The following is a 17,847-nucleotide window of genomic DNA, read 5'->3' on the forward strand; positions in this document are numbered from 1 at the left end:
ACAATGACTAAATATGTTGCATGCGGATAAACTATTTAAATGCAAGTGTTGTAACCTAACCAAAGAAAATGTTGGGACATGTATTAGAAGCACATTATATTTCCAGAATAGTTGTTTGTATGCCCTATAGCTTTATGCTGCTGTTCTCATTCCCACCACTACTCCAGGACAGAGGACTACTAGATCAGCCCTGGGACAAGGAATCACAGCATTCAGCGTACTAAGTAGAGCAGAATAAAGCAACATTTATTATATATATTCATAAGTAGGGCAGAAAAAACATGTATCATACACCTCCCAAAAGTATTGGGATAGTGAAGTCTAAACTGGGATTTCCACTATGAATGCCAGTAAAAATAATTTCTCATTAAAAACATAACTGATAAGTAAAACACCCTAGTATTTTATTTTTAATAAGGTCAAACCTCTTGGGTCAATTAAACAAATGAATAGTGTTGAATGTCTTTACTTTGAAGGGGGAAAAGTATTGTTACAACTGGCTGGCAGGTGTCTCTTATTGCTACATACATGGGGACTAATTGAAGAGTCTAAAGCCACAAATAAAAACAGAGACCAAACAAATTTCTATTAAAGGCATGTAGGCTCTTTTGAAGCTAAAAGGAAAAGAAAAAGTCATTGTTCAGAGCCATTGTACAAAAACAGGGTATACCAAAATCACCAACCTGGAATACACTAAAGAAACAAAAAGATAAGAGTATAGTTACCAGTCAGACAACACAGGGTCAACAAAAAAAAACATACATTTCCTGTAGTTGATGACAAAAAAAAGATGTCAAAGAAAACCCTATAATAACTATCATTATCAAGAACCTCCAGATGTCAGGGGTAAAAATGTTAAAATCCACAGTTTACAGAAGACTGAGATATCAGAATTACAAAAATTACACTGCAAGGTGTAAACCCCTCATCAGCACCAAGATCAAAATGTCAGATGAGAACTTGCTTGGAAGTACAGAAATTTGCCAGTAGAAATTTGGAAGAATGCTTTTTATTTAAGATACATCATTATGGAAAGGTTAAAGTGTGGAGAAAGAAATGAATTGCAAAGAAAACAATTTCAGTGAGCAGCATGGTGGAGATACTGTACAAACGGGGCAATCCTGGCCACCTCTGGACACTCGACTTACTTCACTGATGATGAAGATAGTGATGACAGCAACAGAAACAATTCTCAAGTTCACATTAAACATTTGTCTATTTTAGATTTTATATATTTTATATATATATTGTAGATTTTATATAGATGAAAATGCGTCCATACTAATCTGGAGTCATGTCACTATGACAAAACATACAGCCATGATCTTTACCAGGAGAATAATCTCTAAGTCTAGAGAAGTCAATCTCTAGGTTTAAATTGAACTGAGCATGCATTTTACATGCTGAAGAAATAAATTAGTCAGAACACCCGCAGTGGCTGCACCAAATTATCTCATATGATTACACAAAGAGCTTGGTCAGCTCAGTGAGTCTTAGACTCTGAAATTGTCTCACAGGGTATGTGTCTCATACCATACTTGTGGTCACATGAAATAAATATATTTGAAATACATATAGCGAATGAAAAGAGCTTTAAGTTATTGAATAAATTGCATGTTTTAGTTTTATTTAATCTATGTCTGAAACCATACCAGTGATTTTTTGCTGTGCCAATACAAGTAAAAATATTGTGCTCCATATATTATTGTTTTTGTAGTACACGTAGCAGTAGTACTAGTAATAGAGTGTAACATTCGTAATAAAAATGTTGTCTTAGAAAAGTCAATGGGTTTTGCTCCACTAATTCTTGACATTGAGGAGCATGTTTGATTCATTCTTTGAGAGCCCATCTCACACATAGTGCGACGTTGTTTTCATCTCAGGAGATGGAGCAGCAGTTTGAGAAGGAAAAACTGTCTCTGGAAGACCAGAAGCATCGGCTGCGACAGGAGCTGGAAAACCTTAGGGAAGAGCTGACAGCCAAGCTCAGCACAGCCAATCACGAGGCAAGGCTCTCCGCGCTAACATTAATTCCCTGCCATGTGTGCTGAACCAGAACTGATCGATCATGACATGTTATTCAATGAACTTTTTAATAAGGTTGTTAGTTCAGGATGAGGCTCACCTGGATCCTAGTGGGTTGTCCTCTGCTTAAAAGCAGCCAATCTGTCCAGCTTTCTTAATGGGGAGAAATTATAGCTGGAACTGATAACTTAAATATTTTTGTCCCTATCTTATGGACATACTTTGCTTTCCAGCTATGTGTCATTTATGAAGGTTAATGATTTAGACAGTACAGATGAGCTTTTCCATCTTAAGAAGATTCACATATTCTCACAAATTTATTGTAAGTCTCTTTTTTGGAGGAAATGCTTGTTAATCATGCTGTAGAATTACGAGACTTTTAAGGATTGAATACATGTTACATTAAAGGCATTAAATATATTTTTCTGCTGTGAAACATTAAAAATGACCTGAATGATAAGCTTTTAAACACCTGAGACATGATCTTACAAACATGAATGGACTTTTCTCATAGTCTTGTTATTATATTTATTATAGAGCTATACAATATGAGGTCTGAACATTTCTCATTTACAGTTTATTCCAATAAAGACTGTTTTCACATTTCTAATATACACTGAGAACATTAAATGTGTTTGAATTGTTCATTCATGTCTATTCATGGTGTTGTTTCAAGAGACATTCTTTAAATGCTTCTGAATTTCTGCTTGATTATTTGAGATGTCACCTGAGGAAATGCAATGAAAGGTAGAAATGATCCTTTGATATTCACAGAATCTTTTCATTTATTTTCTTAGGTTTCTCGTCTTCAAGAGCTTGTAAAAAAGAGTGAGCATGGCCTGGGATCTGCTGAAGGCCACATATCGAGCCTTAAAGAAGCTCAGGAAAAACTGCTTCAAGAACTTGATTCAACCAGAACTAAGCTGAGAGAAAGCGGTAACTTGTTATCTGCTTTGCAGGTGAATAAATCATAGATTGATTCACTGTTCCCCTTGGATTGAAGGTCAGAAAGTATAAACAGTAGTTTCGTAATTGCTTTATGGATTTATTGATTAGTTGATTAATAGTTTATATTTTCTCAAGACACAAGAAGAGAATAAAAAGGCAAGGCAGAATGGAAGTACAGTGGTTAGCATTGCTGTCTCACAATTAAAATCAAATCTGCCCTTAATGATCTGATAGAATAAAAAGAAAATACATGCATTATACTTATATAATATCAGATCAATATCAGAATTTCATTCAAGTCTTAGAATTTTATGGAAACTTTGATTTTTTTTATTTGTTAATCCTGCAGAATTTATGTTCCTGAGTTGTTTGAAAAATATGATTCTAATTATGTAATGACTGACAAACCTTAATGACTCATCACCACAGCTTATCTTTTTGTAAGCTGTATTACATGTGCAGAAAACATTATTATTGAGTTAAAGGTCTTAGAGAGGCATTGCTCAGAATGTATTTTAGGCAGGCTAGCAGGTTGCATCAACGGGCCTCTGTCACTCATTTGATTGCTAAGCACTCCTATTCTATAGCACTGTAGTGTTAGGTAGGAGATTTTTACTAGAAGAGGTAATAGGGCACTCCCATCCCCCAGCGTCCAGGGACAGTTCTGATCCAAAGGCATCGTTCTGTAAAGGAGAAGGGGGTGAGGAATCAGGGCAGCACAGACTGGAGCCATACAAAGGTGATTCTAAATAATCTGGAAGGTGGTCTGGCTCACGTAAAACCGAGGTCCTGACTCTCTGTGGTCATTAAAAATCCCAGGGCGTTTCTCGAAAAGAGTAGGGGTGTAACACCAGCATCCTGGCCAAAATTTCCCATTGGCCCTTACTAATCATGGCCTCCTAATAACCCCCCTCTATGAATTGGCTACATTACTCTGCTCTCCTCCCCACTGATAGCTGATGTGTGGTGAGTGTCCTGTTGCACTATGGCTGTCGTCGCATCATCCAGGTGGATGCTGCACATTGGTGGTGGTGGAGGGGAGTCCCCATTACCTGTAAAAGCGCTTTGAGTGGAGTGTCCAGAAAAGCGCTATATAAGTGTAAGCAATTATTATTATTTGGAGCATGACTAGTAAAAACTTCCCTCTGGATTGGCTCACATTCCCTGTTCTTCTAGGCTGTTGCCGAAATACAGAGTGAAATCCATATCTTCCCATCATATAAGCCTCTTAGCCCAGAGCAGTGGCTAATTCCACACAGAGCCTATTCAGACAAATCCTTTCCCTCACATGGAATCTCCCACCCTCAGAGTGCCCACTACTCATTCATACCAGCTGTGTCCCATTCTGCAGTTTTTCTTAACAGGAAGCCAAGAGCTCACTACATCACACTAAAGTCCTGCAATATAATATAATATCAATTCATCCAGTGTCCAACCGCTTAATCAAATTCAGGGTGGTGAGGGAGCCAGAGCCTATCCCTAACCCGATCCCAGCAAGCAACGGGCGCAGGACAGGGTACGCCCTGGACAGGACACCAGTCCAACACAGGCACGCACACAAGCCCACACCTGCCTTATTGAAAAAATAATTATTAATATTAATAATAGAAAAATATTTTAATTTACAGGTACAGGTACAGGTGTATTTCACTGCTTAGCTCCCAAATACTGCATCTAGCTGATTTTTTTTTTTATATTTTGTCTTATTACACCAGGGTACATTGGTGATTAATCTAGTTTGCTTTGATGTCATTGTAATGGCAGCCCTTTTAAACAAGAACATATCTGTGATTAAATACCTTATATTTATTGTAAATTAATAGCTGTGATTAAATACTGATATTTAATTAATATTTGCAAATTAAAATACTGTATTTGGCTATATAAATTTATTATAGCATAAAGCTCACATGAATTTAAAGTACAATTTTCTTTTCAGTATGTACATATGTATAAGAATTAATATATACGGTTAGTGCTATCTAAAACATTTTTACCTGAGTTATTCCTACGTTTTTGTGATTTAATCCTGTGCAGACTTCATTGTAACTCCTGCCTTTCCACAGGGAGAGATGGAAAAACAGAAACAGCAGCATGACGCAAAGCTGATTTCAATTAAAGAGGAAGAAAAGCTTAAAATGGACAAAGTTGCTCTGGAGCTGGAGCTGAAGTGGACAGAAACCCTAAGGTATCTCTTCTTGTCATGACAGATTACTTCCAAAGCTCTCGTAGAGCAGTCCGCTGATGCGTTGCAACGTTCGAAATTACTTACAGTACATACATTACTCCCCATGGGTGTTTCTCAAAGTCACTCTCCGCTTGAATCCATCTCTTCTATCTGTGCTGCAACACTAGGAGCCCATCTTTTCCTACTACAGTATGTGTAAGTGTGTGATCGTTGGGTGCAGGTGGTTTTTATCCCAGTTGGTTGGTGATACAAATATCACTGGCTGATTAGCAATTATATAGCCTGTTGATGTTTGTTAATTCCAAGTTTAGGACCAATTTGTAATTCCTAAACCTTTTAACATCTTAACTCCTTAAGCAAATGCTGGACTAAAATAAACACTGTTATAACACAGAAACATAAATCTTTTATGTATATTATTATTATATTTTAGAACCAGGCTAGTATGGTTTTTGGTGTGGGTTATATATGGAGTAAATTTAAATAGTTTATAAACTGTTTTTGTCTTTACTATTAAAATTGTTCTAGAAACTAAACATTACTTTAAGAATTTAGCTCACAGGCACAATAGAAAATGTAAGAAAACTGTTCTGTTCTCCTGTACTGCATAGTAATAAATCACTGAGACATTTTTATATTAAAGTGATATATTAAAATGGGCCTTTTGAACAGTATTATAATTAGATTCTGTTATTTTTAGCAATTTTAAGATGATTCAAAAATTAATTGAGAAGAAATATGTTGAAATATATATTCTTTGGAAGCATGCATTTTTGTCCATATTTGAATTGGAGAAATAATTAAACCTGTCACTTCTTAGTGGATTACAAACAAATAAGCTCATGTCAAAAGACTGGAAAATGTTTTTGCAAGTCTTTTTTCTAAAGTATGAATCATTCTCAAATGAAAACAGTTGGTTTGAGCTTTCATTTATCTCTTCTGGATAATGGTTAATGTGTGGTGAATGCTTCTTATTGCAGATAATTAGCTACACCAATGATATTTTGTTTAACCTGAAGTGCTGGAAGATATGTGTTAGTGATCCTATTAGAGTCAACGCGTATTTTGCCATTTACAGTTGGAGACAAACACATGATAATCACTTAGACAAACAGCACTTGAGTCAACCAATAGCAGAATTTCAGAAGGCAAGACGTGACAGCTGGAATGGCAATATTCTTAAAGGCTTATAGACAGTATGTAGTTCATACTTCCCCTAAAAATGACTTTGATGTTTTTACTTGTGGGTATGTTTTAAAGTTTTAGAGGCGAAGGCACATTATTAAGTTGTCAGTAAAGATAAAACTGTTTTCATTTCTCAGCAATGTTGACAAAGAACCTCCAGCAGCACTGACAAAAGAGCTAGAAACTTTAATCAGCTATCACAAAATAATGCTGCTGAATGCTCGATCTAGAGAAATCCTTTTGAAATCATAATAAGAAATCTTAAAGAATACAATAAAAGGAGATACACTAATTGAAGTAAAGTGCTATAGTCCCACAAATGGATGTTTATGAAGCTCTGACAGCTTTCTTGTCTAAATTTGTTTGTGCTTCTAATGAACAGTTTCAGATGCAGAAGTGGAGTACTAGTAGATGTGTGTTTATTAGATAAGCATGGCAAGAAAATTATTTACTTTCACATAACTGGAGTGAAGATGTGCATTATTCCACTGAGCATTAAGAATTGTAAAATGCTTTTAATGCCGTGCTGCATATTAAATATTAATTGCTACAAGATCTTAGAATGCATGTAAAGCTTTAGCTTTAAAGTAGTCAAATTAAAATATAAAATTAGTTTATGTGCTCCTTTAAAATAGGGTGGAAGTAAGTGTGAATTAAAAAAAGAATGAACACATTTCAGGCCTGGATTACAAGCCAAAGTCTTCCTCCAGCTGATAGTGATTAGGTTGGCATTTCATGGCCACTTAGGTGTTACTCTCTAAGTGTTGGACATTCTCAAGGCACCTTGAGAAACTCATTTACAATAAAATGCTTTTCTGGAATATTTTCTTCTATCGAATTGACTGTCTAATGAGAAATAGTATCATTATAAGTGATCGTTTCAAATATTTGCAAAATGATTGGCTCTTGTAAACTTGTATTTGTGTCCAAAGTTGTAAGACATTTTTAGTATTTTTACTTGTTTGAAGTTTCAAAATGAATGTATTTCAAAATGAAGTAAAAATAACAACTTTAGAATTATGTAAAAATAGCTGACTTATAATCATATACTGAATATGCCTTTCTCCACTAATAGAACATGTCATTCAGTTTTAAGGATCTGCTGAAATCCATAACATCATAAAAGAACCACATCTGGATCAGAATTATTTACAGATTCATGCTTAACCATCACCTGGTTCACTGAAAATGAAGTGTATATCAAACAACTGTGGTGTGTAAAATCACAAGACCACAGTGTAGTGCTCTACTACGTAGATTATGTACATTTTATATAGTATATATATATTTTTGTAAAACAGCTTGTACTTCTTTCAGTTACATTTGCTGTAATGATCAAACAATGCTTAAAGAAAGATAAATGTTATGAGCCCCCCTGATGATGCAAAAATGGGTCTTAGTAACGGCATAACTATCAGTGTCAGGACTGATCAGGTTTGTCAAGGGCCTGTCACAGCGGCCTAGGATCAAGTAAGCTTAACCAGTCAGTACATCATAGCGTACACTAGTTGCAATGTTAATGGTTCCACTTTAAGCACTCTGTATCTGAAATAAAGTTATTTGAGAATTTATTAAATATAATATCAATATTCTTTGATAAACTATGCCAATTTGCCATTGATACTTCTCACTGTATATGTTAAGAACTTATAACAGGTGGTAGCTACAACTGGGACGTGTTTATGCATTCATGTTCTGATCTTGACAAACTGACGGATACAGTTAATGTTTACATTATGTTACAAATATTTAATATAAATCTAAACAATTTTAAAAAAAAGGTCAACACAATCTTCTTAAGGAAGCTTAAACATTTAAAGGTTGATAATTCATTGTTGATCATGTTTTATTAGTCTTTTATTGAATTTGCTTTAACATTTCCCTTAATTTGCTGGTTTGGGAGTAGCGATGAACTAGTTAGTTGTATGTCAGAAAGTCATTAATCTGGGCTTCTGGCCCCACCCCCTGTCTAGCAGTTACATGTTTTGCGAAAAGCATATTCCATTTTAGAGGACTCTTACCACCCTCTGTTTAATGACTTCCAATTACTCCCTTCAGAATGCCAATACAGATTTCCTCATTTAAAAACAAATAAGGTCAAGTTCCTATTTATACTTGTGGCTACAATGCTGACAAACCAACCGATTCATTTGTGTGTGTATTTGTGTTTTGTTTGTGGGTTTTCTTTATACTGTAAAACAAAGAGCCCCTTGGGGATAATGAAGTAAAATTCTAGTTTAAGGGTTTAAAGACAGTATTAAAATATCTCAGTTATGTCACCATCTCTGTTTGCAATTGCTTGTTCTTAAAAAGCATTGTTTGTCATGGGTGTGTCATGAACACTGGAGATTAATGCGGCTGGAACATTTTGAACATTGTGAGTCCTGTTTCAGGCAGGAGTGTAAGAAACTGCGAGAGGAGCTGAGAGAGGAGCATGAGGAGGATAAGAAGTCGGCTCTGGCTCAGCTGACCTTGCACAAAGATCAGGAGATGAACGCTGCCAAGGAGAGCTGGCAGAAGAAGGTGGAAGACCTGCTTGACCAGGTAGCCCAAGTCAAACCAAGTCTTTGCACAAGATTGCAGACCCTCAGTCAGGAGCAAAATCACAGTCATGAAGCAAGCACATTAGTGGAGGGGGTCTCCATTGTTCGACATAAAGACATCTAGATTTTAAAATAATTTTAGCCATCTGGTTTGAATAATTATTGTTTGACTGTTTTTAAAACTAGAGGTTTTGTATAAAAAACTGAAATAAATAACTAATAACTTTCAGTGACCGAACTGTGGTCAAGACAGATTCATCAGTTGGGCAATATATTTCTATTTTTAAACACATCTGGATCATAATTGCACTCATATTCCAGCATCTGTGTGTGCTGTGCGGTTAAATAGTCTTTGTTCAGAAAGGGAAGAGGTGACTTGCTGCAGGGGATCCAGAGAATAGTCTCACCTTGGGTGCTATGCCTTTCTGATAGGGTCCAGGGTTGCCACAGTCTTTACCTTAATAGTTTAATCTTCCAAGAATGCAGGAAGTGCTCCCAATAGCCCACTTTATTGGGATCCCAGAGTCTCAGTGCAGAGTCTCGGTCTGGGCTAGGCTAGGCTCTCTGACAATCACAGCCAGATCGCAATCCTATGGAGAAAAGACATAAACCAGAACAAAAATTAATGGTGATTCATAGGAAGCAACAAAGTCCATAAAACAGCAACGCATGTCAAACATGTCAGTCATGTCTCAGCTGCACCCGAGGAGCTGTAGTTACACCCAGTCCTGTCATCACAGTACTGTACGTGACCGGAGGCCTCCAGGCTCCACAATGTGGACCAGGGTTTAGAGGGTTCAGCTGGATGGGGATACATTGTGGAAGTTTGATTTTCATCCATTGTGTTTTTTGTAGGGGGAGGCAATATCTTCAACCCAGCCTACCTAAGTATATCTATTAAGTAACCATTAGAAAATAAAAGATTATGTGGTTTTAGTTTATTTTGTTTTGCTTTGTAGAGTAATCCATCCCAACAAACCTCCCATTTTTTTGTTCTCTGTTTTGAGTACAGTTTAGCTGTAGACTAAGCAAATGTCTGCCCTTACGTTGTCATTTTTACTGCACTCCTTTTGAAACTACCAATTTGTCACATCAGATGTTTGTATTGTATCGTCCCTTCCTTTTTATTTTGCTCAGTTGGTTTCTGAACATGTCCCTTTATTCCTGTGATTTTTTTTCCTCATAGCGGCAATCTCTTGGTGAAGCTTTACATAAATCAATCAGTAATGTAAGTGAGGTTCACTCACACACTTGCTGCTTTGCTATATTGTTCAATTTTTCTGTGTGATCTGCATGTTGGCATTGCAAGATCCTTTTCATTTCTACCTGCTCTGGCTTGCACAATACGATGCTGGTTTCAGTGAAGAGAGCAGGGTTGTTTTTTATTTTCAAAGGTGGTCCATTCAAGCTTCTGGAGTGCCTGCTCTTCTTGGGTTAGACGAATCTACTTCAGTGGTTCTGATCCTTCTTGACTGAATGTGCTCATTTGTGTATGGCTTTTAGCTACTAATATGCAAAGGGAAGACTTTCTTCATCTTTAAAATAACCGCTGACATGAAACTAACATCATCAAGTTATCAAGCAATGTGCATGAAAACTAACTATTTTAGAAAGGCCATTATGTTTATTTCCGTTTATATGCACTGAATTAACTCTTACTGCACGTTGGATTAAAATGTGAATATATCTGTTTATACTTCCATTCTAATGAGTCAGTATTTGCTTCATGAAGCTGTAGAATTTATCTTCTATTGTAGAATGTTATCATTTCAATGATATATTTAAAGATAATCAATTTTATTGTTAAAAGGTAATAATATGCTTTAAATGTGTGATAATATATGATATAATGTGCTGTAAATTTTTAAGTAGAATGTCAATTAAGTGTTAACTTTTTAGTGGGATATCAGTCACAGCTGCAGGCTATTTTAATAATCAACATAAATTGAAAAAAGAAGAAAGGAAACACAACAGTTCAACTGTATGAGCTCACACCCGAAGAAGGCTCCCCACCTGAAATGTTGTGTTTCCTGTCTTCTCTTTTCAGCATGGAATAAACCTTTACTTGTTCCTTTGCAGCTTACACATGCTGACACAGCTACAGTACCTACTTACATAAACTACATAAACCCAAATTAACGTCTTTACATAGAGCAGTAATGTTTATAGAGAAATGTACTGGTTATAAATTGTACAGCACAAGAAAAGTTTTTTAATCTGTTTTATGGCACACACATAATGTGAATGCTGCAATGGTGGGTGTGTATTGTTCCCCCTTTAATGTAACTTAAAATGTTTTTTAATAAATTACAAAAAAAGGCAGAAATTATGCAGGTAACTACTGCACAATGCACTGTGGGTATGGCATTGTAATAATTGCTGGTGACAGACAGGTTTTTGACACCATTTTATGTTAATATGCATCTATTTTCAAGTTTATTTTTAAAGATCTCATATTAAAGAGTAGAAAGGGTTCAAATGTAATAAAGATAATAAACTGATTTGTTTTGGGGGTGGTTGACCCACACATATTTTTCTAATCTGGTTTGATTTAAGCAGATATCCTGGAACTTAAAATGCACAAATAAAAAGTTATTTTAAAATGTGCACAGAGATAGTTCCCATGTTGATACACTTCAGATGCTTCTTTCTAAAAGCAGCTGCAGGTCTTTTAGGAGTGTTGTGATATGTGTTTCTCGTCCACGCTCCCCAGATCTCCTTGCTAAAGCAAAGCCTGGAAATGCAGCTCTCTCAGTCGCAGAGCTCCCTCCAGCAGCTGCAGGCGCAGTTCAACCAGGAGCGCGAGCACCTCCACCAGCAGCTGCAGGAGATGGCGGCAGTGCACCAGCACAGGGAGCAGTCCCTGCAGGAGGCCCACTGCATCGCCATGCACAGCCTGGAGGAGGCCAGACAGCGGGGCTTGAAGGTGCTGATCTCAATCGCCGGGGCACTGCTTCACTCTCACTGATTACCACAGCTAAGCACTGAAGTCTTTTCTCATGGGGGTCCGTCTCGGATCCATCATTGCAGATCCTAGATTTTGAGGCCTTGCCTTTTTAAGTGAGTGGGTGGTCTTGCAGATTGATTTACAACAACTTATGTGCGACGACACAAATCCAGACATAGACTGATTTGAAACTGAGTGCTCAAACATCACACAAGCAGTGTCACATTTTTAATTTAGTGTCCATGGGCGTTTTCTCAGGGTATCCTGGTTCCCTCCCTCCTTTTAAAAACATGCTGCCTAAGTTAACTCTCTAAAATTTCTCCTTTGTCTGACTGCATGCATGTGTGTCTGTGCTGGATGACCATCCAGGTTGTTGTCCTGCCAAATGCTTCCTGAATGAGCTCCGGGTTGCCACAGCCCTTAGAGTGGCAAGTGGCTTTCTAATAATGGCTGGATAAAATGAGTCCCTTCTGCACAGTAAGATATATTCGCTCTATGGCTGGGCTAATTCTTATTTACATAACACTGAAATGATTCTCACACGATACTGGCTCTGGATACATCATTTTGTGGATTTATATTTCCTGTTCTATCATTGTAGCATCTTAGCATGTCATTTAAGAAATCATAAAAACACAGAGAAATTTGAGGTTTTGCCTTATTAATATAATGCTTCGTAATGTTCAGGAATGTGCAATAACTTCTCTCTGCCCAGTTTAAATATTTTATTCTTTAAAGCAAGAGTACTCAATATGGATGGATGGATTGCAGGCCCATAATTAGACCAAAACTTACTGCGAAGCTAATGATTAAAAATGAATTATACTGAGTGCATTTCTTCTGAAATATATTAAGTAAATGACTGGGCTGTAGTACCTAGATACAGAGCTGGGGTTGGTGAAGAAACAGTTAAAGAATATAGGGTTGACAGCAGCAGTTGGCAATGTAACTGATGAAGAAGGCAAAGAATAAGCAGAGATAAGTTGGAGGACTTATAGAAAATGGTTGATTCTTTTGTACTTTGACTGGAGGGCTTTTTGGAAAATAAAATTACATATTCTTATGTACTGTACGTTGTCTGGAAGGTTTAAGGAAAAGAAAATATTTATTCTCATGTACTCTGATACATAAATGAAACAAAATGCTTGGCCTACTGATGTTATACTTATTGAAGAATATCATTAATACCAGGTAAAACAGAGCAATATTAAAATTCCAGATTTCCAGCAGTCGTTTTACCCAGGTTGTTAATATTAATATCCTGCAAGCCTTATCAAAGCTTAATTTTGTATTACTTATTTCATGATGGAAAGTTTTTCCTAGAAGAATATACCTTTGCTGTATTATTTATCCCCGCCCTCTTAATTTCTGCAGTTCTGCAGTTCTTTTATTTCAATGGTGTTACGATGCGTAGTACTGGACCTTATGCAGACGGTATAATCCGGAAGTGAGTGGAAAAGGGCTACAGGGAAAACACAGTCAGGAATGCATTATTAATGCACAGACCATTAGACTTAAGAAACAGAATCCGGAAGGGAGTGAAACAGACACGGGGAGGAAACGACGACGATCAGGGCAGGTTGACAGGGGGGCGTGGCCATGGCAAAAAAGTCCAAGGGAGTCCAGGGGGAAGTCCAAGGTCCAAATCCATTAGATCCATCCGTGACACAAACAAGACAGAATGGGATCTGGTACAGGGACGGGGAATAAAAACGGGATGATGAGGCCAGGCGTTCTGAGCCCCGGACTCAGCTGGGTCAGGACACTGATTGGAGGCCTATGCCCTCAAGCCGCAGACGTAGGGAGACTCGGTGGTAGGCGGGCCTCCAGGTGTCCGTCTTCCAGGCAGAGTTGAGAGAAGCGAGAGCGCCCGGCTTAGATAAGGAGGGACAGGATTGGAGGCAGGTGCACATAATCAACTAAAATGTGTAAGAGCCGGAGTGCCCTTAAGAGGAGGGATTACAATGGTGACAAATGGGCTGTGTGGTGGCATGGAGGTCAAAGCTGCTATCTTGTAGCTCCAGGGTCCTGGGTTCAATTCCACTCTTAATCTTGGAGCCTCCCCATGTTGTGGGTTGTTTCCATCTCTTCCGGCTTCTTTGCAAACTTTGTGATTTTGATACCACACCTACTGCTGGTGTGCCTGACCAGAGAGCCCTGTTTACGTCACATGTGACCATAGCAGCCTGTTCCAGTCCAAGTGCCAGTGCTGTTGGTCTCAGTAAAAGTTTTTGTTTTCTGGCAGCCCTTCCAAATTGCCCATTAGCATGGAGGTGATGTCTGATTGCAGATCTGGAGACGTGTTGACCCCAAGAATCCACCAAGTTCTGTAATTCTCCAGCTGTGGCCCTTGCATTATCTTTGCCTCCTGAGCCTTCTTCCTCACTGTGCTTGGATGCTTGGGAGCAAGATACGTTTCAAATCTCCACCAGACAGGTGTACCACTGTTCCAGGGGTTTTACATTTCTTAAGTAATGCCCTAATAGCAGTTAGTGGTGTGCTTAGTTTATTTTTGTTCGCAATGCCTGATTTCTGGAGGTCAACAGCAATGTGTCTCTTCTGACTTTCAAAGGCGAGTCCTTTACCTTCCCCCGTGGTGATGGATGGCAGAGGGATTTTACATGCTTGTTATCTCATTTCATACAGTTTATACCCCAGTGAAACAGGAAGCCAAGGAAGAACAAAATACATTTCCTTAAGACTGAGATGAACATAAAAAGTAGAATGTTAATACAGATTTAATTTTGTTGGATTTTATTTATGAGAATCTGTAAGGTGTTGTGACAATCTGATAGGCATGTCATAATGGAATCTTTAAAAATAGGTGCATCCAGGCCGACAGACATATCTACACAGCTACTGTATAAGGTTAAAAAAAAACCACCAGTGCTCTTTATGTGTGTAGCGAAGCTAGTTTGGATACGGTGACGTCACCGCCCTCCCTGCGCGTAGCAGGGACCTCATCCGCCTGGGCTGGGGAAGGTCTCCTTTAGTTCATGTGGCTGGTTCCCTGTTGTGTTACGCCGGAGACCCAGGTTCGCGCCCCAGGTGTTGTGGAACAGAGCGGGTGGCGGAGGGCATGAGCCCGCGCAGAACCGTGACGGTCACATGTGCAGTGTGGGAAGATCAAAAGGCCTAAATTCCTTTTGTTACCATCATATTGGCTTCAAAACAACAACTCACTTAGTCTCCTAAGATTCTTCTCAAAATGCCAGCAGTCATATCACCCTGCAACTCACAACCAGCAGCCCACTGAAGCTCAGCAGGTGTGAGCCTGGCCAGTACCTGGATGGGAGACCTCGTGGGAAAAACTAAGGCTGCTGCTGCAAGAGGTGATAGTGGGGCCAGCAGGGGGCGCTCACCCTGTGGTCTGTGTGGGTCCTAATGCCCCAGTATAGTGACTGGGGACACCATACTGTAAAATAGGTGCTGTCCTTCGGATGAGACGTAAAAACCGAGGTCACTAAAAATTTCAGGGCATTTCTCAAAAAGAGTAGAGTAGTAGTTACCCTGGTGTCCTGGCCAAATTTCCATTGGTCTTTACTAATCATGGCCTCCTAATAATCCCCATCTCTGAACTGGCTTCATCACTCTGCTCTCCTCCCCACTGAGAGCTGGTGTGTGGGGAGCGTACTGGTGCACTCTGGCGGCCGCCGCATCATCCAGGTGGGGCTGCACACTGGTGGGGGGGATCCCCATTACTGTGAAGTGATTTGAGTGGAGTAGCCAAAAGAGCGCTATATAAGTGTCAAAACTTCCAAATGTTCAAAACTCACAGTTGTCAGTCTTTCTCTTTCTGGTGAGTGGCTCACAGAGGCTCTGCCTTCTGTTCTCCAGATGGCACTGACTGACACAGGCAGCCTGTGCCTCCTGCTTGCTAAACAGTCACCTGACCAGCTGTCTTCCTGCAGCTCATGTCCCCAGAGGTTTCGTGGAAAGTGGTCCCAACAGAGTGGCTCCTTCACACAGTGCCAATAATTTTGACACCCTTCTTTGTGAGAAATAAAATTAATACAGTTCTTGTTAACAAAACATGATTTCTGAGCAATTACATTGGAATGCAAAAATATATAGAACATAAAATGTTGCTCATTGTCTATGTTGTTTATTTTATAAAGCCTTTTGCTCATCCTTATCAAGGGTGCCAATTATTGTGGATGTGACTGTGTACCAAATCCCGATCACTGATATAAATCAGGAAGAGAAGTAATCCTACAGATCACTGTGATACTTTAATAAGTACAAACACATACTGTATAGTGCTGTGGTGCAGACAGTGATGGTTCTAATGATGGCAATGTTATAATCTGTCCGTGACTTCATGCTCCAAAGGGTGGGCAATAGCTGACAGGAGGGTTTGGTTTGGGGGGGTTTGAAAGCAGTCAGTATTACCTGGGGGTCGAGGGAACTGTCCTTGTTGTTTCTGTGCAGTTTTAATGGGTTTGTGGATGTTGCTAAATTTCTACATGCCAAAATGGCAAAGAATTATAAATTAAATGTTTTTATTAGAAGACAGTTGGCTAAACTCAAGTACTCACTGTATTTACAACACAGTGTCTACACTGGGAAAGAAACGAGTAAAGTTGAAAACTGCATTACAATTTACATTAAAATGTGCAATCTGTGGCTAATCCAGTATAGGCTCCTGTGCAGTGTGGGGTTAAATCGTGGCTTTGCCTTTTCTAATCTGGACTATGTCACTAGAGAGGAGACAGCAAAGTTGAACCAGCCAGCAGCGATGGTACAGTACCTGGGGCTTTTCCACCTTTGAACTTGAAGTCTTCTCTTTTATAACTCCCTTTGGTACTCAGGTTCCTTTATAAGACCTATTAATTTCACGAATTAATGAGATGTGATTGGACTAAGAAGTGTGTTGTTGGAGTACGTGTTGCCTGATTGCAATTGAAGACATTTATGAGAATAGAAACAATAAAGTAGTATTGTATCATATCTTATTATTTTCAGATAACATTTTATGCCATACATTTTGTCTTGAAGAAGGAAAGAAACGTTGCTTTAAAACTTGCTTTGAAAGAAAAAATCAAAGCACATTTTGCTCGTTTCTCAGGACAATGAAGGAAATCACAGTGGGTTCCTCCGTTGCTAGGAACCCAGTCTAAAATTCCTGAACCCCAGAGAGATTTGCTAGGCTTTAATGTTTTGCCCACTCAAAGTCACTTCTGTTTAAATGTTGTATATCTCTTCATCGCAATGGTGTTTTCTTAACTACACGTGTTAAGCACCTTGTGATAATGTCACATGGAATTGTATTGATTTTTCACTAATCAATTTAATTATGTACTGACCCATTAGTGTTTTTAATTTGTGTTTAGTGATCACTATCAATCACATCAGCTTGTAATGAAATTTCTTCTCATGGTTACATTTGCTTCACAGCCAATTAGTGAACAAATATTGACTGTGAGCAGTGTAACTTCAATTTACAAACTGTCCTGTCAAACAAGGGGACATTTAAACCCCAGAGCTGTAGTTCCAAGGGAAAAAAATAAATATTTTCAAATGAAAAACCATATATCTGTGGTGGATTAATTGTTATAATACGGTTTTAAGACAGGGGGTTATGATTATAAGATAAATATAAAATTAAATCAAAATCTAATCAGGTCCTGAAGCCACCTTGCTAAGCAAGCAGAATTTCTAAAAGATAGACTGTACACTCTCCATTGTCAGGAAATACACGAGCCAGTGTGTAAGCAAAGTGAAAACCAAGCTTCAGACTTTAAAAGGGCAAATATTTATTTACAAAAATATACATCACACAAAGTCTGCTACAGATATCTATCCTGCATCCCTTTCCAGACACTGAAAAGGAGAATTTACCCTCTGAGCACAAATACTGTAAAGGTAAAGTAAAGGCAAAAAGGGACTTCTCTCTTATCCAATGAAAGATCAATAACTTATCTCATGGTTAAGTTAATCCCCAAAAAGATGCCAAACATTATTAAACAATTTGTAAATATTACTAAACAAATGCGAGATTTGTTTTAGCC

General features: G+C 38.3%; 1 protein-coding gene across 4 annotated transcripts in view; it reads left to right on the top strand.

Moving 5' to 3' along the window:
* fam184ab (family with sequence similarity 184 member Ab) overlaps positions 1 to 17,847 on the top strand; it is a 145,635-nt gene that overhangs the window by 81,763 nt on the left and 46,025 nt on the right. For 2 of the 4 annotated variants that reach the window (XM_088929724.1, XM_088929742.1), the window contains exons 6-11: positions 1,884 to 2,006; positions 2,823 to 2,984; positions 5,040 to 5,161; positions 8,740 to 8,890; positions 10,076 to 10,117; positions 11,603 to 11,815. In XM_088929724.1, coding sequence (XP_088785850.1) covers positions 1,884 to 2,006; positions 2,823 to 2,984; positions 5,040 to 5,161; positions 8,740 to 8,890; positions 10,076 to 10,117; positions 11,603 to 11,815 — 813 coding nt within the window. The remainder of the gene's footprint in view (positions 1 to 1,883; positions 2,007 to 2,822; positions 2,985 to 5,039; positions 5,162 to 8,739; positions 8,891 to 10,075; positions 10,118 to 11,602; positions 11,816 to 17,847) is intronic. The other 2 variants (XM_088929733.1, XM_088929751.1) reach the window with 1 other exon arrangement.

This window comes from Atractosteus spatula, chromosome 2 (assembly GCF_055471065.1).
Source record: "Atractosteus spatula isolate fAtrSpa1 chromosome 2, fAtrSpa1.hap1, whole genome shotgun sequence".
Lineage (NCBI taxonomy): Eukaryota > Metazoa > Chordata > Actinopteri > Semionotiformes > Lepisosteidae > Atractosteus > Atractosteus spatula.